Source organism: Salvelinus alpinus, chromosome 15 (assembly GCF_045679555.1).
Source record: "Salvelinus alpinus chromosome 15, SLU_Salpinus.1, whole genome shotgun sequence".
NCBI classification, from domain to species: Eukaryota; Metazoa; Chordata; class Actinopteri; order Salmoniformes; family Salmonidae; genus Salvelinus; species Salvelinus alpinus.
In genome coordinates this window covers 12,736,371-12,761,284 of record NC_092100.1, presented here as the reverse complement: position 1 = coordinate 12,761,284, position 24,914 = coordinate 12,736,371, and the positions used below count along the sequence as shown (strand labels likewise).

The 24,914-nt window shown below is 44.5% G+C and overlaps 1 protein-coding gene across 1 annotated transcript in view; it reads right to left on the bottom strand.

The window, feature by feature from the left end:
• LOC139539499 (prolyl 3-hydroxylase 2-like) overlaps positions 1-24,914 on the bottom strand; it is a 108,642-nt gene that overhangs the window by 15,296 nt on the left and 68,432 nt on the right. Inside the window, exons 2-5 of the mRNA XM_071342515.1 lie at positions 24,027-24,179; positions 21,516-21,705; positions 17,168-17,299; positions 10,095-10,222 (exon numbers count right to left, since the gene is read on the bottom strand). Of these exons, the coding sequence (XP_071198616.1) occupies positions 10,095-10,222; positions 17,168-17,299; positions 21,516-21,705; positions 24,027-24,179 (603 nt within the window). The remainder of the gene's footprint in view (positions 1-10,094; positions 10,223-17,167; positions 17,300-21,515; positions 21,706-24,026; positions 24,180-24,914) is intronic.

Here is a 24,914-nt window from a genome sequence, read left to right as displayed (position 1 = left end):
AGAGCACGAGGGACAGAGAGAGACAGCAAGGGAGAGAGAGAAAGAGGGGACGGCGAGAGCGAGACAGAGAGACAGCAAGGGAGAGAGAGAGAGGGACGTGAGAGCGAGACAGAGAGACAGCAAGGGAGAGAAAGAGAGAGGGACGGTGAGAGAGAGAGAGGTCATGAGCAGATGAGCAGATGAGCTCCTGCATTTTTCAGCATGTTCTTAAAAAAAGATAGATTTAGAGTTAGATAAACGTGTATTTTTTTGGCAGGGACACATACAGGATGCTACCCTCCACAACATAACCTTCACTTCAAATCAAAACTCCAAACCTACAACCTGATTTTGGACAGAATTACAGAATTACCTGGAAGGCCCAAGCTATACAGCAAATGCTCTGGCAAACAAACTGAAAACACCATCCAACCTGGAACTGAGTGAGGAATGTTTAGTCTGAAGCTATTTTTTACTTTCAAAAGCCAAGAATAAAAATACATTACAACGATAGATTTGACTTTATAAGGACTGAATGCTAAGTTAGGCTACCAAGCTTGCTAGGACAAAGAGATACATCTTCAATTAGCACTGACGTGTCAAGTGAGAGGTGTCAAAGCCCTTTAGCCCAACAATGGCAGGAGAATCAAACCGGCTACCCCAACCAAATGCAGAGGCCTTTGAAGCTGCCTCCCGCTGTTCAGAGGTAATTCAAATACAGTACCCTCTGTATGTAAAAAATAATAAGGCACGAAAAGAGTACAAAATGAAGCTAGACCTAGACCAGTCTGCAGCACCCGGCCTCACCCTACTAGAATCTGAAGTCAAATGTCTACTGATGATCTGGTGCTTCTGTCACCAACCAAGGAGGGCCTACAGCAGCACCTAGATCTTCTGCACAGATTCTGCCAGACCTGGGCCCTGACAGTAAATCTCAGAAAGACCAAAATAATGGTGTTCCAAAAAAGGTCCAGTCGCCAGGACCACAAAATACAAAATTCCATCTAGACACCGTTGCGCTAGAGCACACAAAAAACTATACATACCTTGGTCTAAACATCAGCGCCACAGGTAACTTCAACAAAGCTGTGAACGATCTGAGAGACAAGGCAAGAAGGGCCTTCTATGCCATCAAAAGGAACATCAAATTTGACATACCAATTAGGATCTGGCTAAAAATACTTGAATGAGTTATAGAACCCATTGCCCTTTATGGTTGTGAGGTCTGGGGTCCGATCACCAACCAAGAATTCACAAAATGGGACAAACACCAAATTGAGACTGCATGCAGAATTCTGCAAAAATATCCTCTGTGTACAACGTAAAACACCAAATAATGCATGCAAGGCAGAATTAGACCGATACCCGGTAATTATCAAAATCCAGAAAAGAGCTGTTAAATTCTACAACCACCTAAAAAGGAAGCAATTCCCAAACCTTCCATAACAAAGCCATCACCTACAGAGAGATGAACCTGGAGAAGAGTCCGCTAAGCAAGCTGGTCCTGGGGCTCTGTTCACAAACACAAACAGACTCCACAGAGCCCCAGGACAGCAACACAATTAGATCCAACCAAGTCATGAGAAAACAAAAAGATCATTACTTGACACATTGGAAAGAATTAACAAAAAAAACTGAGCAAACTAGAATGTTATTTGGCCCTAAACAGAGAGTACACAGGGGCAGAATACCTGCCCACTGTGACTGACCCAAACTTAAGGAAAGCTTTGACTATGTACAGACTCAGTGAGCATAGCCTTGCTATTGAGAAAGGCTGCCGTAGGCAGATCTGGCCCTCAAGAGAAGAAAGGCTATGTGCACACTGCCCACAAAATGAGGTGGAAACTGAGCTGCACTTCCTAACCTCCTGCCAAATGTATGACCATATTAGAGACAGATATTTCCCTCAGATTACACAGACCCACAAAGAATTCGAAAATAAACCCAATTTTGATAAACTCCCATATCTATTGTGTGAAATACCACAGTGCGCCATCACAACAGCAAGATGTGTGACCTGTTGCCACAAGAAAAGGGAAACCAGTGAAGAACAAACACCATTGTAAATACAACCCATATTTATGTTGATTTATTTTCCCTTTTGTACTTTAACTATTTGCACATCGTTACAACACTGTATATAGACATAATATAACATTTGAAATGTTTTTATTGTTCTGGAACTTGTGAGTGTAATTTTTAATATAAACATTTTTTTTTTATTATTTTACTTTTATTTATCATCTACTTCACTTGCTCTGGCAATGTAAACATATGTTTTCCATGCCAATAAAGCCCCTTAAATTGAATTGAAATTGATATGGAATGAAGGTTTGCGGAAAACAAACACACTAGTAGTGACCAGTCATTAGCTGCACAGTATGTCCGCACACACACACACACACACACACACACACACACACACACACACACACACACACACACACACACACACACACACACACACACACACACACACACACACACACACACACACACACACACACACACACACACACACACACACACACACAGACACAGACACAGACAGCTGTGTCCCATGTAGAATGCATACTGTCCTAAATGGAACCTTGTTCCCTATGTAGACAGCTGTGTCCCATGTAGAATGCATACTGTCCTAAATGGAACCTTGTTCCCTATGTAGACAGCTGTGTCCCATGTAGAATGCATACTGTCCTAAATGGAACCTTGTTCCCTATGTAGACAGCTGTGTCCCATGTAGAATGCATACTGTCCTAAATGGAGCCTTGTTCCCTATGTAGACAGCTGTGTCCCATGTAGAATGCATACTGTCCTAAATGGAACCTTGTTCCCTATGTAGACAGCTGTGTCCCATGTAGAATGCATACTGTCCTAAATGGAACCTTGTTCCCTATGTAGACAGCTGTGTCCCATGTAGAATGCATACTGTCCTAAATGGAACCTTGTTCCCTATGTAGACAGCTGTGTCCCATGTAGAATGCATACTGTCCTAAATGGAACCTTGTTCCCTATGTAGACAGCTGTGTCCCATGTAGAATGCATACTGTACTAAATGGAACCTTGTTCCCTATGTAGACAGCTGTGTCCCATGTAGAATGCATACTGTCCTAAATGGAGCCTTGTTCCCTATGTAGACAGCTGTGTCCCATGTAGAATGCATACTGTCCTAAATGGAACCTTGTTCCCTATGTAGACAGCTGTGTCCCATGTAGAATGCATACTGTCCTAAATGGAACCTTGTTCCCTATGTAGACAGCTGTGTCCCATGTAGAATGCATACTGTCCTAAATGGAACCTTGTTCCCTATGTAGACAGCTGTGTCCCATGTAGAATGCATACTGTCCTAAATGGAACCTTGTTCCCTATGTAGACAGCTGTGTCCCATGTAGAATGCATACTGTCCTAAATGGAGCCTTGTTCCCTATGTAGACAGCTGTGTCCCATGTAGAATGCATACTGTCCTAAATGGAACCTTGTTCCCTATGTAGACAGCTGTGTCCCATGTAGAATGCATACTGTCCTAAATGGAACCTTGTTCCCTATGTAGACAGCTGTGTCCCATGTAGAATGCATACTGTCCTAAATGGAACCGTGTTCCCTATGTAGACAGCTGTGTCCCATGTAGAATGCATACTGTCCTAAATGGAACCTTGTTCCCTATGTAGACAGCTGTGTCCCATGTAGAATGCATACTGTACTAAATGGAACCTTGTTCCCTATGTAGACAGCTGTGTCCCATGTAGAATGCATACTGTCCTAAATGGAGCCTTGTTCCCTATGTAGACAGCTGTGTCCCATGTAGAATGCATACTGTCCTAAATGGAACCTTGTTCCCTATGTAGACAGCTGTGTCCCATGTAGAATGCATACTGTCCTAAATGGAACCTTGTTCCCTATGTAGACAGCTGTGTCCCATGTAGAATGCATACTGTCCTAAATGGAACCTTGTTCCCTATGTAGACAGCTGTGTCCCATGTAGAATGCATACTGTCCTAAATGGAACCTTGTTCCCTATGTAGACAGCTGTGTCCCATGTAGAATGCATAATGTACTAAATGGAACCTTGTTCCCTATGTAGACAGCTGTGTCCCATGTAGAATGCATACTGTCCTAAATGGAACCTTGTTCCCTATGTAGACAGCTGTGTCCCATGTAGAATGCATACTGTCCTAAATGGAACCTTGTTCCCTATGTAGACAGCTGTGTCCCATGTAGAATGCATACTGTCCTAAATGGAACCTTGTTCCCTATGTAGACAGCTGTGTCCCATGTAGAATGCATACTGTCCTAAATGGAACCTTGTTCCCTATGTAGACAGCTGTGTCCCATGTAGAATGCATACTGTCCTAAATGGAACCTTGTTCCCTATGTAGACAGCTGTGTCCCATGTAGAATGCATACTGTCCTAAATGGAACCTTGTTCCCTATGTAGACAGCTGTGTCCCATGTAGAATGCATACTGTCCTAAATGGAACCTTGTTCCCTATGTAGACAGCTGTGTCCCATGTAGAATGCATACTGTCCTAAATGGAACCTTGTTCCCTATGTAGACAGCTGTGTCCCATGTAGAATGCATACTGTCCTAAATGGAACCTTGTTCCCTATGTAGACAGCTGTGTCCCATGTAGAATGCATACTGTCCTAAATGGAACCTTGTTCCCTATGTAGACAGCTGTGTCCCATGTAGAATGCATACTGTCCTAAATGGAACCTTGTTCCCTATGTAGACAGCTGTGTCCCATGTAGAATGCATACTGTACTAAATGGAACCTTGTTCCCTATGTAGACAGCTGTGTCCCATGTAGAATGCATACTGTCCTAAATGGAACCTTGTTCCCTATGTAGACAGCTGTGTCCCATGTAGAATGCATACTGTCCTAAATGGAACCTTGTTCCCTATGTAGACAACTGTGTCCCATGTAGAATGCATACTGTCCTAAATGGAACCTTGTTCCCTATGTAGACAGCTGTGTCCCATGTAGAATGCATACTGTCCCCAATGTCTGCTCTGAATTACTACCACATTTACATTCCGCATTCCGCACTGCTAAGCCAAGGTGGCTTAGCAGTTCAGACGTCTTTTTCTGTTCCGTATTGTTCGTGTCCTGTATATATATATATTTACACCTTTCTTCGCATATCTTTTATCTATTTTATTATCCAAGAACTCAACTACAAAAGCTTTCCTGCAAAAGCTTTCCTGCAACCCGCTTCACCAATTACAATAAGTATTATTTACCTCAATCTGAAAATCCATCGTGGAAGCTAGCCAGGGGCTAATTCAGAAGCTAGCCTGAAAGCTAACCAGAAGCTACTCCGATAGCTAGCCAGAAGCTAATCTGTAGCTGCCCCGAAATTAGCCGGTTTGCTGGCTAGCGTTGGTGTTTCAGCTGCCCACGTTTAGTGGTCATCAGCTATTCCTTTAGCTCGATAATCTACCGGCACTTTTGTGCAACGCGACTCGGACCGGAGCATTCCGGGACTCTTTTTCTCTCAGTTTCCCCGGATTCCAGCCGCAGGCTCTGGACACTTGCACCTTGATTTCGCAGCTAGCTAGCTGCAAACCGTGTGACTATTGGCTTACGTCGACCCCGGAGCAAACTCAAATCATTCTGGAGCTAGCCAGCTGAGGAGTTCCATCACCATCCGGACCCGTTTCTTTTGTTGCTGCTGCAGATACGGAACCCCACCGGGCCTTCACGACTGACTGCCGCGACTGACTGCCGACGTTATCTGCCCGAGGGATTTATCCAACTGGCACCTCCGTCCCGACGTTACCTGAACGCTCATCTGAGGCCCGCTAATCGTTAGCTGTCTTATCGACTGCTATTTGAACAAGTATATTGGACAACTATTATTATTATTATTATTTATTTATTTTATTTTTTCCTTGGGTCACTATATCTATTTTGCCAATTTGGATTGATCCCCTCTACCACACGGAACCCCACTACACGGAACCCCACTAACCTACCGACGGAAACGCACGAGGTATCTACAAACAGACCTCCATCCTATGCTGCTACCGATAGCCATATACCCGGCCAGCTGTCTGGATCGCCACGACCCCAACCAACCTCTACTCACTGGACCCTTATTGATCACTCGATTAGCATGCCTCTCCTTAATGTAAATATGCCTTGTCCATTGCTGTTCTGGTTAGTGTTTATTGGCTTATTTCACTGTAGAGATTCTAGCCCTGCTCTCTATACCATATCCAACCTCTCAGTTCCACCACCCACATATGCGATGACATCACCTGGTTTCAATGATGTTTCTAGAGACAATATCTCTCTCATCATCACTCAATACCTAGGTTTACCTCCACTGTATTCACATCCTACCATACCTTTGTCTGTACATTATTCCTTTAAACTATTTTATCGCCCCCAGAAACCTCCTTTTACTCTCTGCTCTAGTAGCTCTAGGCGACCAATTCTCATAGCTTTTAGCCGTACCCTTATCCTACTCCTCCTCTGTTCCTCTGGTGATGTAGAGGTGAATCCAGGCCCTGCAGTACCTGGCTCCACTCCTATTCCCCAGGCGCTCTCTTTTGATGACTTCTGTAACCGTAATAGCCTTGGCTTCATGCATGTTAACATTAGAAGCCTCCTCCCTAAGTTTGTTTTGTTCACTGCTTTAGCACACTCTGCCAACCCGGATGTTTTAGCCGTGTCTGAATCCTGGCTTAGAAAGACCACCAAAAATTCAGACATTTTCATCCCCAATTACAAGATTTTCAGACAAGATAGAACGGCCAAAGGGGGCGGTGTTGCAATCTACTGCAAAGACTGCCTGCAGAGTTCTGTTATACTATCCAGGTCTGCTCCCAAACAATTTGAACTTCTACTTTTAAAAATCCACCTCTCTAAAAACAAGTCTCTCACCGTTGCCGCCTGCTATAGACCACCCTCTGCCCCCAGCTGTGCTCTGGACACTATATGTGAACTGATTGCCCCCCATCTATCTTCAGAGCTCGTGCTGCTAGGCGACCTAAATTTGAACATGCTCAACACCCCAGCCACCCTACAATCTAAGCTTGATGCCCTCAATCTCACACAAATTATCAATGAACCTACCAGGTACCACCCCAATTCCGTAAACACGGGTACCCTCATAGATATCATCCTAACAAACTTGCCCTCCAAATACACCTCTGCTGTTTTCAACCAAGATCTCAGCGATCACTGCCTCATTGCCTGCATCCGTAATGGGTCAGCGGTCAAACGACCTCCACTCATCACTGTCAAACGCTCCCTGAAACACTTCAGCGAGCAGGCCTTTCTAATCGACCTGGCCGGGGTATCCTGGAAGGATATTGATCTCATCCCGTCAGTAGAGGATGCCTGGTCATTTTTTAAAAATGCCTTCCTCACCATCTTGAATAAGCATGCCCCATTCAAGAAATTTAGAACCAGGAACAGATATAGCCCTTGGTTCTCTCCTGACCTGACTGCCCTTAACCAACAGAAAAACATCCTATGGCGTTCTGCATTAGCATCGAACAGCCCCCGTGATATGCAACTTTTCAGGGAAGCCAGAAACCAATATACACAGGCAGTTAGAACAGCCAAGGCTAGCTATTTCAAGCAGAAATTTGCTTCCTGCAACACAAATTCAAAAAAGTTCTGGGACACCGTAAAGTCCATGGAGAATAAGAACACCTCCTCCCAGCTTCCAACCGCTCTGAAGATAGGAAACACTGTCACCACCGACAAATCCACTATAATTGAGAATTTCAATAAGCATTTTTCTACGGCTGGCCATGCTTTCCACCTGGCTACCCCTACCCCGGACAACAGCACTGCCCTCCCCTCTGCTACTCGCCCAAGCCTTCCCCATTTCTCTTTCTCCCAAATACAGTCAGCTGATGTTCTAAATGAGCTGCAAAATCTGGACCCTTACAAATCAGCCGGGCTAGATAATCTGGACCCTTTCTTTCTAAAACTATCTGCTGAAATTGTTGCCACCCCTATTACTAGCCTCTTCAACCTCTCTTTCGTGTCGTCTGAGATCCCCAAAGATTGGAAAGCAGCTGCGGTTATCCCCCTCTTCAAAGGGGGGGACACCCTTGACCCTAACTGCTACAGACCTATATCTATCCTACCCTGCCTTTCTAAGGTCTTCGAAAGCCAAGTCAACAAACAGATTACCGACCATTTCGAATCCCACCACACCTTCTCCGCAATGCAATCTGGTTTCAGAGCTGGTCATGGGTGCACCTCAGCCACGCTCAAGGTCATAAACGATATCGTAACCGCCATCGATAGGAAACAATACTGTGCAGCCGTATTCATTGACCTGGCCAAGGCCTTTGACTCTGTCAATCACCACATCCTCATTGGCAGACTCGACAGCCTTGGTTTCTCTAATGATTGCCTCGCCTGGTTCACCAACTACTTCTCTGATCGAGTTCAGTGTGTCAAATCGGAGGGTCTGTTGTCCGGGCCTCTGGCAGTCTCTATGGGGGTGCCACAGGGTTCAATTCTTGGACCGACTCTCTTCTCTGTTTACATCAATGATGTCGCTCTTGCTGCTGGTGATTCTCTGATCCACCTCTACGCAGACGACACTATTCTGTATACTTCTGGCCCTTCTTTTGACACTGTGTTAACAACCCTCCAGGCGAGCTTCAATGCCATACAACTCTCCTTCCGTGGCCTCCAACTGCTCTTAAATACAAGTAAAACCAAATGCATGCTCTTCAACCGATCGCTGCCTGCTCCTGCCCGCCTGTCCAACATCACTACTTTGGACGGCTCTGACTTAGAATATGTGGACACCTACAAATACCTAGGTGTCTGGTTAGACTGTAAACTCTCCTTCCAGACTCACATCAAACATCTCCAATCCAAAGTCAAATCTAGAATTGGCTTCCTATTCCGCAACAAAGCATCCTTTACTCATGCTGCCAAACATACCCTTGTAAAACTGACCATCCTACCAATCCTCGACTTCGGTGATGTCATTTACAAAATAGCCTCCAAAACCCTACTCAATAAATTGGATGCAGTCTATCACAGTGCCATCCGTTTTGTCACCAAAGCCCCATATACTACCCACCACTGCGACCTGTACACTCTCGTTGGCTGGCCCTCGCTTCATACTCGTCGCCAAACCCACTGGTTCCAGGTCATCTACAAGACCCTGCTAGGTAAAGTCCCCCCTTATCTCAGCTCGCTGGTCACCATAGCAGCACCTACCTGTAGCACGCGCTCCAGCAGGTATATCTCTCTAGTCACCCCCAAAACCAATTTCTCCTTCCAGTTCTCTGCTGCCAATGACTGGAACGAACTACAAAAATCTCTGAAACTGGAAACACCTATCTCCCTCACTAGCTTTAAGCACCAGCTGTCAGAGCAGCTCATAGATTACTGCACCTGTACATAACCCATCTACAATTTAGCCCAAACAACTACCTCTTTACCTACTGTATTTATTTATTAATTTATTTTGCTCCTTTGCACCCCATTATTTCTGTCTCTACTTTGCACTTTCTTCCACTGCAAACCAACCATTCCATTGTTTTTTTAGTTTTTATTTTACTTGCTGTGTTGTACTCACTTCGCCTCCATGGCCTTTTATATTTTTATTTATTTATACATATATTTGTTTGCCTTCACCTCCCTTATCTCACCTCACTTGCTCACATTGTATATAGACTTATTATTTTTTTTTTCACTGTATTATTGACTATATGTTTGTTTTACTCCATGTGTAACTATGTGTTGTTGTATGTGTCGAACTGCTTTGCTTTATCTTGGCCAGGTCGCAATTGTAAATGAGAACGTGTTCTCAATTTGCCTACCTGGTTAAATAAAGGTTAAATAAAAAAATAAAAAAATTCCCAGTAAACACAAATTATGCAAGTTACATAAGCTCATATGGGTCCCGGTTAATAGTAGTGCACTATATAAGGAATAGCTCATATGAGTCCTGGTTAATAGTAGTGCACTATATAAGGAATAGCTCATATGAGTCCTGGTTAATAGTAGTGCACTATATAGGGAATAGTAGTGCACTATATAAGGAATATCTCATATGAGTCCTGGTTAATAGTAGTGCACTATATAGGGAATAGGGTGCCATTTTGGACAGAGCCAAGGTCTTACCTCCCGGGGTTTGAGGTCGTGACCTATAGCCTCTCGATAGTACTCCACGTTCTCTGTCATAAACTCGTCCCCCTCGTGGAACAGCAGGTAGGACTGGGCACACTCCAAGGCCTCCTCAACCATGTTAACTGGAGAGACAGAGAGATAAAAAGACATTATGAAACAGACAGTAGTGTTTTGTTTTGTTCTGTTGTATTGTTTGGCAAAGTTGTGAGGTTCTTGTGTCGATAAAGCTTGTTTGAATTGAAAACGGTATTGAATATTGAAATTGACTGGAGACAGAGTGAGAGAAAGTGCACATTATCAGGTAGATATCGATATTACTGTGTTGTGTTGCTTTGGCGACACTGGCTTGTTCCTACTGTGCTAATAAAGCTGAACATTGAAAATGGAATTGAATACTGAAATTGAAAGAAGGGGGTAAGGAGTGAGAGAAAGAGAGCGAGATGAACAAAGAGTGAGAGAGAAAAATGATCAATAGAATTAGGTGTGAGGACCTGTCACCACACCTCAGACTCCCTCCCTGAACTACCCTGTAAGCCTGCATCCCCAATGGCATTCTGTTCCCTATAGAGTGCACTAATGTATATTGATAGTTTTGCTACTTATTCTGCACTGTTGAGGAAGAGTTTTCCCACTCATACAGGTCAGCAGAGACAAAGCCACATGTAACAAAGCCCCCTAGGCCTAGGATGAGATGTGTGTCTGGAGCTTTTGGAAGTCTAGCAGCTGAACATTCCAGAACCATGAGCACACTGGAGCAAGACGCTAGAGCAGTGACAAGCAGTCGGGGGCTGGGTGAGATAGTGGAAACACAGACACGCACCCCCACACACCCCCACTGCTGCTCCAGGCTAGGAGAGAACTGGAACTGGGGAGGATGGCTGGTGGGACTGACTAGGTGTGAGGAGGACGTGCAGTATATCTGCTGTATCTAAAGATTTTACAGCGAGTAGTGACTTGCTAGTAACACACACTGTACACCCCCCCCCCCCCACACACACACACGTGCACTTTACTAGCTTGTAGAGCAGCTTGGCTCTGAAACCACTTCTTGGAGGGGCAGAGGCAGCGAGTGTTTCTGTGGTCAGTACGTCTCCTCAGGTTCCCCTGGTTCCCGGGTCTTAAACAGCGAGGGGCTTTCAGGCCATAAAAACAACAATGTCACCGCACGGATCATTGAGGAAACAGCTTCCCGCAGAGCAATGAGAGGCTGCTGAGTGAGGAGACTTGTCTTTTTAACAAGCGATTAGAGACTTGATGGATGACTGCACATTCTCTCTCTTTCTCTCAATTTCCATTTTAACAATTTAAAAATGTTTATTGGCATGACATGAAACATTGCAACAATAGACAATAAAACACTTTTTGGAACATTTAAGACACAATTGCTCTTTTTTCTCAATCTGTCTCTCTCTCTTTACCTCTCTCCCCCATGTAAAAGTTAGACATATACTTTAAACTTAAACCCCATACGATCTCAAAGGGTGACAAGGCCTTTGCATTTAAACCGGACTGAAAATCTATCCTTTGCCTCGAAAGTCCAGCCTGCTATAGACTCAGCGTTGACAGTGACTCACTGTCAACAGCATAGAGATCCTATTAAATAACTCATTATATGGTTAACGGCATCTCCCACAGTCTCCAAGTAACATCAGCTGTATTTAAATAACTCATTATATGGTTAACGGCATCTCCCACAGTCTCCAAGTAACATCAACTGTAGAGCCTTGCAGAGCTTTACACGGTATTCACATGGTATTCACACAGTATTCACACGGTATTCACACGGTATTCCCCCGTTATTCACACAGTATTCACACAGTATTCACACAGATGTGTCCCAAATGGTACCCTGTTCTTTATATAGGGAATAGTGCACTATATAGGGAAGAAGACACAGTAAGTGCCGCTGTTGGGAATGATTCATTGAGCTCTGTTTTTCCTAGAATCCCATGATCCACTTGGTTTATTAGACATATGGTGCAGGGGCATTAGACATGATCTGATGAGCTCATAAGTATTCATCACATCGTATTTTCCCTCCTTCTCTCCGCTGCTGTGCTGTCCTGCCAACCCGTCCCTCCCTCGAACGTCTGATCTACATGCTGTGCTGTCCTGCCAACCCATCTCTCTCTCCCTCTAACGTCTGATCCCCAATCAGCCCAGACTGTCCCAAATGGCCCCCTATTCCCTATTTAGGCACCCTATTTCCCTATGGACTCTGGTCAAAAGTAGTGCACTATACAGTGAATAGGATGCCATTTAGGATAAAGACAAAGGCTGGATGCCTATTATAATATATGCCATTTAGCATATATTATCCAGTTTTTATCCAGAGAGACTTACAGTCATGCGTGCATACATTTTTAGATACGGACACCAGATAATGGATTCATGTTGCTGAATGAGTTTGAGTGGAACAGTGTGTGGTTCCCTACTGAGGTGTGGTCCTGGTCTGTTGGGTGTTGATTGTGTAGGCCTGTACTCACAAAACATCACAGATTAGGAGTGCTGTCCATTCATTCCAATCTAAAAGGCTAAACTGATCCTAGATCAGCACTCTAACTCGGAGAAGCTTTATGAATACAGTTCCTAGTCTTTCTCCACAGCTCTTTGTGATTTCCTCTCTGAGGGCTCTTTCAAAAATGTCTGTGACCGGGCATTTCCCAGCTCTCTGTGTGAGTCATCAGGTGAATACTTATCTAATTAAAGACGGGTGTGGGTGTGTTAGTCAATCAACAAAAGCCTGTACACACGGCAACCCTCCAGGATGAGGGTTGGCCACCCCTGTAGTCTGAACACCACACCCTGTCTGCAAGCAAGGTCAAGCAGGGTCAAGTAGGGTGAAGTAAGGTAATACTCATGCTGGTAGTAGGTGAACTTCAGGTAATCGTAATAACCTATATCCCAAATGCCACCCTATTCCCTATATAGTGCACTACTTTAGACCAGGGTCCAAATGGCTCTGGTCAAAAGTAGTGCAATATATAGGGAATAGGGTGCCATTTTGGACGCATCGATAGTCTAGAGTTGCAGTAGGGCAGAGTAAGGTTCAGTAAGGTACAGTAAGGTACAGTAGGGGCAGAGTAAGGTACAGTAGGGCAGAGTAATGTTCAGTAAGGTGCAGTAGGGTAGAGTAAGGTACAGTAAGGTGTAGTAAGGCAGAGTAATGTTCAGTAAGGTACAGTAGGGTACAGTGGGGTAGAGTAAGGTGCAGTAGGGTAGAGTAGGGTTCAGAGTAAGATTCAGTAAGGTGCAGTAGGGTAGAGTAAGGTTCAGTAAGGTGCAGTAGGGCAGAGTAAAGTTCAGTAAGGTACAGTAGGGTAGAGTAAGGTTCAGTAAGGTTCAGTAAGGTAGAGTAAGGTTCAGTAAGGTGCAGTAGGACAGAGTAATGTTCAGTAAGGTGCAGTAGGGTAGAGTAAGGTACAGTAAGGTACAGTAGGGCAGAGTAAGGTACAGTAAGGTACAGTAGGGCAGAGTAAGGTACAGTAGGGCAGAGTAAGGTACAGTAAGGTACAGTAGGGCAGAGTAAGGTACAGTAGGGCAGAGTAAGGTTCAGTAAGGTGCAGTAGGGCAGAGTAAGGTTCAGTAAGGTGCAGTAGGGCAGAGTAAGGTTCAGTAAGGTACAGTAGGGCAGAGTAAGGTTCAGTAAGGTACAGTAGGGCAGAGTAAGGTTCAGTAAGGTACAGTAGGGCAGAGTAAGGTTCAGTAAGGTACAGTAGGGCTGAGTAATGTTCAGTAAGGTACAGTAGGGCAGAGTAATGTTCAGTAAGGTACAGTAGGGCAGAGTAATGTTCAGTAAGGTACAGTAGGGCAGAGTAATGTTCAGTAAGGTACAGTAGGGCAGAGTAATGTTCAGTAAGGTACAGTAGGGTAGAGTAAGGTTCAGTAAGGTACAGTAGGGCAGAGTAAGGTTCAGTAAGGTACAGTAGGGCAGAGTAAGATACAGTAGTGCAGAGTAAGGCTCAGTAAGGTACAGTAGGGCAGAGTAAGGTTCAGTAAGGTACAGTAGGGTAGAGTAAGGTTCAGTAAGGTACAGTAGGGCAGAGTAAGGTTCAGTAAGGTACAGTAGGGCAGAGTAAGGTACAGTAGGGCAGAATAAGGTTCAGTAAGGTGCAGTAGGGTAGAGTAAGGTTCAGTAAGGTACAGTAGGGTAAGGTTCAGTAAGGTGCAGTAGGGTAGAGTAAGGTTCAGTAAGGTGCAGTAAGGTAGAGAAAGGTTCAGTAAGGTGCAGTAGGATAGAGTAAGGTTCAGTAAGGTACAGTAGGGTATAGTAAGGTTCAGTAAAGTGCAGTAGGGCAGAGTAAGGTACAGTAGGGTACAGTAGGGTAGAGTAAGGTTCAGTAAGGTGCAGTAGGGTAGAGTAAGGTGCAGTAGGGCAGAGTAAGGTTCAGTAAGGTACAGTAGGGCAGAGTAAGGTTCAGTAAGGTGCAGTAGGGTAGAGTAAGGTTCAGTAAGGTGCAGTAGGGTAGAGTAAGGTTCAGTAAGGTACAGTAGGGTAGAGTAAGGTTCAGTAAGGTACAGTAGGGTAGAGTAAGGTTCAGTAAGGTGCAGTAGGGCAGAGTAAGGTTCAGTAAGGTGCAGTAGGGTTCAGTAAGGTTCAGTAAGGTACAGTAGGGCAGAGTAATGTTCAGTAAGGTGCAGTAGGGTTGAGAAAGGTTCAGTAAGGTGCAGTAGGGTAGAGTAAGGTTCAGTAAGGTGCAGTAGGGCAGAGAAAGGTTCAGTAAGGTGCAGTAGGGCAGAGTAAAGTTCAGTAAGGTACAGTAGGGCAGAGTAAGGTTCAGTAAGGTGCAGTAGGGCAGAGTAAGGTTCAGTAAGGTGCAGTAGGGCAGAGTAAAGTTCAGTAAGGTACAGTAGGGTAGAGAAAGGTTCAGTAAGGTACAGTAGGGCAGAGTAAGGTTCAGTAAAGGTACAGTAGGGCAGAGTAAGGTTCAGTAAGGTGCAGTAGGGCAGAGTAAGGTTCAGTAAGGTGCAGTAGGGCAGAGTAAGGTTCAGTAAGGTGCAGTAGGGCAGAGTACGGTTCAGTAAGGTGCAGTAGGGAAGAGTAAGGTGCAGTAGGGCAGAGTAAGGTTCAGTAAGGTGCAGTAGGGTAGGGGAAGGTTCAGTAAGGTGCAGTAGGGTAGAGTAAGGTTCAGTAAGGTGCGGTATGGTAGAGTAATGTTCAGTAAGGTACAGTAGGACAGAGTAAGGTTCAGTAAGGTGCAGTAGGGCAGAGTAAGGTTCAGTAAGGTGCAGTAGGATAGAGTAAGGTTCAGTAAGGTAGAGTAAGGTTCAGTAGGGTAGAGTAAGGTTTAGTAAGGTGCAGTAGGGTAGAGTAAGGTTCAGTAAGGTTCAGTAAGGTGCAGTAGGGTAGAGTAAGGTTCAGTAAGGTGCAGTAGGGTAGAGTAAGGTGCAGTAGGGTAGAGTAAGGTTCAGTAAGGTGCAGTAGGGTAGAGTAAGGTTCAGTAAGGTGCAGTAGGGTAGAGTAAGGTGCAATAGGGTAGAGTAATGTTCAGTAAGGTGCAGTAGGGTAGAGTAAGGTGCAGTAGGATAGAGTAAGGTTCAGTAAGGTGCAGTAGGGTAGAGTAAGGTTCAGTAAGGTTCAGTAAGGTAGAGTAAGGTTCAGTAGGGTAGAGTAAGGTTCAGTAAGGTGCAGTAGGGTAGAGTAAGGTTCAGTAAGGTGCAGTAGGGTAGAGTAAGGTTCAGTAAGGTGCAGTAGGGTAGAGTAAGGTTCAGTAAGGTACAGTAGGGTAGAGTAAGGTTCAGTAAGGTACAGTAGGGTAGAGTAAGGTTCAGTAAGGTGCAGTAGGGCAGAGTAAGGTTCAGTAAGGTGCAGTAGGGTTCAGTAAGGTTCAGTAAGGTACAGTAGGGCAGAGTAATGTTCAGTAAGGTGCAGTAGGGTTGAGAAAGGTTCAGTAAGGTACAGTAGGGTAGAGTAAGGTTCAGTAAGGTGCAGTAGGGCAGAGAAAGGTTCAGTAAGGTGCAGTAGGGCAGAGTAAAGTTCAGTAAGGTACAGTAGGGCAGAGTAAGGTTCAGTAAGGTGCAGTAGGGCAGAGTAAGGTTCAGTAAGGTGCAGTAGGGCAGAGTAAAGTTCAGTAAGGTACAGTAGGGTAGAGAAAGGTTCAGTAAGGTACAGTAGGGCAGAGTAAGGTTCAGTAAAGGTACAGTAGGGCAGAGTAAGGTTCAGTAAGGTGCAGTAGGGCAGAGTAAGGTTCAGTAAGGTGCAGTAGGGCAGAGTACGGTTCAGTAAGGTGCAGTAGGGAAGAGTAAGGTGCAGTAGGGCAGAGTAAGGTTCAGTAAGGTGCAGTAGGGTAGGGGAAGGTTCAGTAAGGTGCAGTAGGGTAGAGTAAGGTTCAGTAAGGTGCGGTATGGTAGAGTAATGTTCAGTAAGGTACAGTAGGACAGAGTAAGGTTCAGTAAGGTGCAGTAGGGCAGAGTAAGGTTCAGTAAGGTGCAGTAGGATAGAGTAAGGTTCAGTAAGGTAGAGTAAGGTTCAGTAGGGTAGAGTAAGGTTTAGTAAGGTGCAGTAGGGTAGAGTAAGGTTCAGTAAGGTTCAGTAAGGTGCAGTAGGGTAGAGTAAGGTTCAGTAGGGTAGGGTAGTAAGGTGCAGTAGGGTAGAGTAAGGTTCAGTAAGGTGCAGTAGGGTAGAGTAAGGTTCAGTAAGGTGCAGTAGGGTAGAGTAAGGTGCAATAGGGTAGAGTAATGTTCAGTAAGGTGCAGTAGGGTAGAGTAAGGTGCAGTAGGATAGAGTAAGGTTCAGTAAGGTGCAGTAGGGTAGAGTAAGGTTCAGTAAGGTTCAGTAAGGTAGAGTAAGGTTCAGTAGGGTAGAGTAAGGTTCAGTAAGGTGCAGTAGGGTAGAGTAAGGTTCAGTAAGGTGCAGTAGGGTAGAGTAAGGTGCAGTAGGGTAGAGTAAGGTTCAGTAAGGTGCAGTAGGGTAGAGTAAGGTTCAGTAAGGTGCAGTAGGGTAGAGTAAGGTTTAGTAAGGTGCAGTAAGGTTACGTTACTCACTCAGGAAGTAGGTGAACTGCAGGTAGTCATAGTGTAGAGGCAGAGTAAGGTGCAGTATGGTGCAGTAAAGTAATGTTACTCACGCTGGTAGTAGGCAAACTGCAGGTAGTCGTAGTGTAGAGGCAGGTAGTTCTCCATGGGAGACAGACGGCCGGGCCGGGTAGACAGGTCTCTCACACACTCGTGTTCACAGTGCAGCACCTGGGTGAAGTGGTCTGAAACACACACAGGAGGGTGGAGAGGATACAGGTGAATTCATTCATTACTCATGTAAAGCACAGATAAAGCATTAATGATGATAAACCACTAACAATATTTGGCTGCACAGTTACAAGCCTGCTAGAGTTCGCAGCAGGAGGACGAACAATATCCACCGTCCTAGTCCGGATGAAGCCTGAAATGGAATGTGAATATTTTTGTTGTGGCCGCAGACAAGCACACCTGACTCTACTTGTCAACTAATCATCATGCCCTTGACAAACTGAATCAGGTGTTTTTGTGGTGTTGGGGTCACTGGAGGACAAACTGAATCAGATGTTTTTGTGGTGTTGGGGTCACTGGAGGACAAACTGAATCAGGTGGTTTTGTGGTGTTGGGGTCACTGGAGGACAAACTGAATCAGGTGTTTTTGGGGTGTTGGGGTCACTGGAGGACAAACTGAATCAGGTGTTTTTGTGGTGTTGGGGTTACTGGAGGACAAACTGAATCAGGTGGTTTTGTGGTGTTGGGGTCACTGGAGGACAAACTGAATCAGGTGTTTTTGTGGTGTTGGGGTCACTGGAGGACAAACTGAATCAGGTGTTTTTGTGGTGTTGGGGTCACTGGAGGACAAACTGAATCAGGTGTTTTTGTGGTGTTGGGGTCACTGGAGGACAAACTGAATCAGGTGCTTTTGTGGTGTTGGGGTCACTGGAGGACAAACTGAATCAGGTGTTTTTGTGGTGTTGGGGTCACTGGAGGACAAACTGAATCAGGTGTTTTTGTGGTGTTGGGGTCACTGGAGGACAAACTGAATCAGGTGTTTTTGTGGTGTTGGGGTCACTGGAGGACAAACTGAATCAGGTGTTTTTGTGGTGTTGGGGTCACTGGAGGACAAACTGAATCAGGTGTTTTTGTGGTGTTGGGGTCACTGGAGGACAAACTGAATCAGGTGTTTTTGTGGTGTTGGGGTCACTGGAGGACAAACTGAATCAGGTGTTTTTGTGGTGTTGGGGTCACTGGAGGACAAACTGAATCAGGTGGTTTTGTGGTGTTGGGGTCACTGGAGGACAAACTGAATCAGGTGTTTTTGTGGTGTTGGGGTCACTGGAGGACAAACTGAATCAGGTGGTTTTGTGGTGTTGGGGTCACTGGAGGACAAACTGAATCAGGTGTTTTTGGGGTGTTGGGGTCACTGGAGGACAAACTGAATCAGGTGTTTTTGTGGTGTTGGGGTCACTGGAGGACAAACTGAATCAGGTGTTTTTGTGGTGTTGGGGTCACTGGAGGACAAACTGAATCAGGTGTTTTTGGGGTGTTGGGGTCACTGGAGGACAAACTGAATCAGGTGGTTTTGGGGTTACTGGAGGACCGTAGTTGGGATACACTGGTCTAAGATAGTTAAGGAGCACGTCATACAGATCCCATGAGGCTATGCATGTGCAGTCGTACACACACATACACACACGGCTAACACAGTATCCCACCACAAACACACACCATTCACTAAGGAGGAATGCGTGAAGTACACATTACACTCCGTCTGTGTTGTTTATAACAATTCATATGTTACCTTGAAACACCCTCTGGACTAGCAATTAGATTTTCCTGCACTCATCTCCACCCTTTTAGAGTTCCTTTCAACATGTTCAGTGGTCTGTTGGATCACTTAGCCAAAGAGTAACTTGTGGCTATAACACTGTTTTGAAACGACAATACCAGGATATTACACAGGAAAGGCCAAGAACCACAATATGTTTCAGGAGTCATTGGTGTATCAAGTCTTGCATGACATTTTCTTTGAGCAGCCAACAGAGATGAAGGGAGGTACCTTCAAAATGAGCTCTGCCATAAAGCAGTCCAGGTGGGAAAATCATTTATCTGATAAAAGGATCCTCGAGGAGGTAATTTACGGTAAGTAGCTCTCCTTGAAAATGAATGGCACTTGACATGAGATATGGCGAGATATGGCGTAGGGATAAATTGCTGTTAAATAGTTTACCGGTACTCCCTTCAAAATGAAATAGCAGTCCATTTATTTGAACATTCATGTTGTTTTGACCTCATAATATGAAAAAATTTAACAATTTCCAAAGCAAGGGAGTAGTTTGTCAAATCAATCAAGATTCTGTTTGCAAGAATGTCTCAGCTAATTCTTCTTAATCTGAGCAAATGTTGACCCAACCATGGCAGCCATCTCAAACTTCACCTCGTTCAGATATGTTGTAATCTATGACTAATCTTAAACACAAAAAGTGTGACATCAAAAACAAGTCAGTACTTCATTTCTAGAGTTGGGAGAAAAGTCATGATAAGTCATGGCTGTACGCCATATCAAAACACTTCACCAAGAGAAGTTTCTCATCCTACATTAAAGCTACACTTCCATAACATGATAAGTTGCTGTTTTAACTCAAGGCTGTGTTTCTCTGAGGGGGAGAATTACATTTTGCACCAGGGGCTTGTAAACAATGTTAACCACCGCTGGAAGAAGAGAGCTCTGTTTTGAGTCCAGCTTCACCCCTTCTCTTAGCTGTAAAACATAAACAGTTCTGTTTTGAGTCCAGCTTCACCCCTTCTCTTAGCTGTAAAACATAAACAGTTCTGTTTTGAGTCCAGCTTCACCCCTTCTCTTAGCTGTAAAACATAAACAGTTCTGTTTTGAGTCCAGCTTCACCCCTTCTCTTAGCTGTAAAACATAAACAGTTCTGTTTTGAGTCCAGCTTCACCCCTTCTCTTAGCTGTAAAACATAAACATCAACTACTAAAGCAGACGCTTTCAAGTCATTTCAAATGTACAAAATAACTGTAGAAATTCTAATGTATCTATATGTATAGACTATTGACTTCAAAATGAAAGCTAGACAGTCAGGGGTATCAAAAATGCCAAAAGTGATGAATAGAGGACAAATTTGGGCAAATTTTGACGGCGAGGCAATATAACCAATTTTAAGTGGGGCCCTCTGGACCTCGGTAAAGACCAAATATGGCCTGCGAGGCAAAATGAGTTTGACACCTCTGACCTAAGGTGTTCTGGTCTGGCACTGTGGAGCCACACTCAGCACACAGAACAAGCAGCTCACATCCATACACCACATATTCATGTATGTCTATACACCACATACTACATATTCATGTGTGTCAGTGTAACGGATGTGAAATGGCTAGCTAGTTAGCGGGTACGCGCTAATAGCGTTTCAATAGGTTACGTCACTTGCTCTGAGACCTGAAGTAGGGTTTCCCATTGCTCTGCAAGGGCCGCGGCTTTTGTGGAGCGATGGGTAACGATGCTTCGTGGGTGACTGTTGATGTGTGCAGAGAGTCCCTGGTTTGCGCCCGTGTCGGGGCGAGGGGACGGTCTAAAGTTATACTGTTACATCTATACACCACATATTCATGTATGTCTATACACCACATACTACATATTCATGTGTGTCTATACACCACATACTACATATTCATGTGTGTCTATACACCACATACTACATATTCATGTGTGACTATACACCACATACTACATATTCATGTATGTCTATACACCACATACTACATATTCATGTGTGTCTATACACCACATACTACATATTCATGTGTGTCTATACACCACATACTACATATTCATGTGTGTCTATACACCACATACTACATATTCATGTGTGTCTATACACCACATACTACATATTCATGTGTGTCTATACACCACATACTACATATTCATGTATGTCTATTCATGTCAACACACTGAGTGAGTCACCTAGCATCAGAGTACAAGAGTTGAAATCTTTCAGAGCCAACAAATGCAAACTCTGATTTCAGTAAAACAATATGTAAAAATAAAAGTATATTAAACAAAACGTGAGACAATATGAATAACATAGGTGTATAAGACACAACATAGACGCTACATATAGGTATTATAGACCCTACATAGATACTGCATAGGTGTTATAGAAACTACATAGGTTTTATAGACACTACACATATGTGTTATAGACACTACATAGATGTTACACACTTCATCTAGGTGTTATAGACCCTACATATATACTACATAGGAGGTGTTAGACACTACACATAGGAGTTATAGACCCTACATAGGTGTTAGACACTACATATAGGTGTTATAGACCCTACATAGGATGTGTTCTAGACCCTACATAGGTGTTCAAGACACTACAAAGGAGGTGTTATAGACACTAGAATGATGAAACATAGGACAAGATAGTGACTGACCTGAGACCAGTTGGTAGAGGCTGTAGCGGTAGAGGACATGGTCCTGCTCCGCGAACCTCTGGGGCCCCTGGCAGAGGGCCCGACACTCCATGTCAGCCCTGTAGTACTCCTGGAGGGCCTCCTCGAACAGGGAGATGGCCTCCTCATAGTTTGCATTGTCATACAGCTTCACCCCCGCTGAGAAGGACCTCTGTGGGGAGAAAAGGGGAGAGTGGAATGGGGAGAGAGGGAGGGATGAAGGGTGGGAAGAGAGAGAGAGAGAGAGAGGGGTAGAGTGTGGGAAGAGAGAGAGGGGAAGAGAGAAGGTTGAGAATAGGATAGAGGGGGAGAGAGGTAGGAAGAAGAGGATTTGGGAGGAGGACAAAGGGGGAGAGATAGAGAGGATAAGTGAGGGGAGCATTGGGGAGAAAAAGAGGAGGAAGAATTTAGCTGAGCTTGGGACCATGATAACTATACACACAGAGTTGCAGCCAAGACAGTTACTGTGAGCTACTCAATACAAGTTGCATCTGCCTGCTACATGACGAAAACATAAGAGTAAACCTGTGTAGTGTAGTCTGTATGTTGCGACAGACAGGCAGTCAGACACCACCGAGTGATACAATGAATAAGAACAGTGTGTGTGAGCATTGACACAGCCCTCCACAGAATGACAACAGTGTGTGTGAGCATTGACACAGCCCTCCACAGAATGACAACAGTGTGTGTGAGCATTGACAGAGCCCTCCACAGAATGACAACAGTGTATGTGAGCATTGACACAGCCCTCCACAGAATGACAACAGTGTGTGTGAGCATTGACAGAGCCCTCCACAGAATGACAACAGTGTATGTGAGCATTGACACAGCCCTCCACAGAATGACAACAGTGTGTGTGAGCATTGACAGAGCCCTCCACAGAATGACAACAGTGTATGTGAGCATTGACAGAGCCCTCCACAGAATGACAACAGTGTATGTGAGCATTGACACAGCCCTCCACAGAATGACAACAGTGTGTGTGAGCATTGACACAGCCCTCCACAGAATGACAACAGTGTGTGTGAGCATTGACACAGCCCTCCACAGAATGACAACAGTGTGTGTGAGCATTGACACACCCTCCACAGAATGACAACAGTGTGTGTGAGCATTGACACAGCCCTCCCCAGAATGACAACAGTGTGTGTGAGCATTGACACAGCCCTCCACAGAATGACAACAGTGTGTGTGAGCATTGACACAGCCCTCCACAGAATGACAACAGTGTGTGTGAGCATTGACACACCCTCCACAGAATGACAACAGTGTGTGTGAGCATTGACACAGCCCTCCACAGAATGACAACAGTGTGTGTGAGCATTGACACAGCCCTCCACAGAATGACAACAGTGTGTGTGAGCATTGACAGAGCCCTCCACAGAATGACAACAGTGTATGTGAGCATTGACACAGCCCTCCACAGAATGACAACAGTGTGTGTGAGCATTGACACAGCCCTCCACAGAATGACAACAGTGTATGTGAGCATTGACACAGCCCTCCACAGAATGAGAACAGTGTGTGTGAGCATTGACACAGCCCTCCACAGAATGACAACAGTGTGTGTGAGCACTGACACAACCCTCCACAGCCAGACCTTTATTGGCTTCCGTGCTCTCCGCAAGCAGAGGTCAATGGCCTAAACTTATCTCCTCTCATTAAACTGTAGTGACCACTGTCATCCTAAAGACATGAAAATATATCCACAAAATAACTATTTAGACAAAGAAAGCAGCCACATAAAGTTTAATTTAGAACGGCAAAAGAGAGAAAAGAAGCAGGAAAACAATGTTAAAAACAGCCCCTGGTTCAGCTAACGTTAACGCTAATGGGCACGGACTATTATGAACTGTACTGTAGGCAGGATTCATACGGTATTCAATGCAATACGAAGACCTGACAACACCATCACGTTCAACTCCAAGACTGTATACCAAATTCTATTTGGCAGAAAGAGGCAAGAGGGTTTAAGAGAGAGCACCCTGCCTGGTCCTGCCAAAGCAACGGTAAGGCAAGCACTGGGTGCTCTGAGGAGCCTCTGTATCAGGGCCTGTTCCAATAGCATCAAAATGCATCCTTTCTCCCTTTAGGTAATTACTGACCCATAAGTGATTGGATAAGTAAAAGCATGGTTCCTTAGCAAACTATTGCCAATCCATCCATTTCAGATTAGTGATTAGCAAATCAGGGAAAATAGAATAGAAGGATGTCGTTTACAGGTATTGGAACAAGGCCTGAATTTGTTAAATAATCAAAAAGGCCCTCAGTAAACTCCATGGATCAGTGACAGTCTGAAGAACATTGACAGTTGTTTTCATCAGGAACTGACATGGACTCAGGGGAGGTTTCCCAGACATAGATTAAGCCTAGTCCTGGATTCAAAATCATTCTCAAAAGAAAAACTCAATTGAAAGTACTTCATGGTCCAGGACTAGGCTTAATCGGAGTCTGGAAAACCGACACAAAAAGGTTCCTATTCCACACTCGCACCTGATGTGGCCGTGCCTCTCTGTCCACAAAGTGGTCCAGGTTGGTGCCCTCCAGAGCCTTGTATTGCTCCAGGTTCTGATCCATCTCCACGCTCTCCGGGTTTGCCTGGAAATAGGTGTGGGCCGCCGCCGCTGCCTTGTCCAACTGTTTCAACTATACAGGGAGGATGGGGGAGGAGAGAGAGAGAGCAAGAGAGTGAGAGACATTAGCACAGAACACCAACTACATCAGTGTGGCCGAGGTAAGTACTAGAGGTCGACCGATTATCATTTTTCAACGCCGATACTGATACCGATTATTGGAGGACCAAAAAAAGCCGATACCAATTAATATTTTTTTTTAATAATGACAATTACAACAATACTGAATGAACACTTATTTTAACTTAATATAATACATCAATAAAATCAATTTAGCCTCAAATAAATAATGAAACATGCTCAATTTGGTTTAAATAATGCAAAAAATAAAGTGTTGGAGAAGAAAGTAAAAGTGCAGTATGTGCCATGTAAAAAAGCTTAAGTTTAAGTTCCTTGCTCAGAACATGAGAACATATGAAAGCTGGTGGTTCCTTTTAACATGAGTCTTCAATATTCCCAGGTAAGAAGTTTTAGGTTGTAGTTGTTATAGGAATTATAGGACTATTTCTCTCTATACCATTTGTATTTCATATACCTTTGACTATTGGATGTTCTTATAGGCACTTTACTATTGCCAATGTAACAGTATAGCTTCCGTCCCTCTCCTCGCCCCTACCTGGGCTCGAACCAGGAACACATCGACAACAGCCACCCTCGAAGCAGCGTTACCCATGCAGAGCAAGGGGAACAACCACTTCAAGTCTCAGAGCGAGTGACGTTTGAAACGCTATTAGCGCGCACCCCGCTA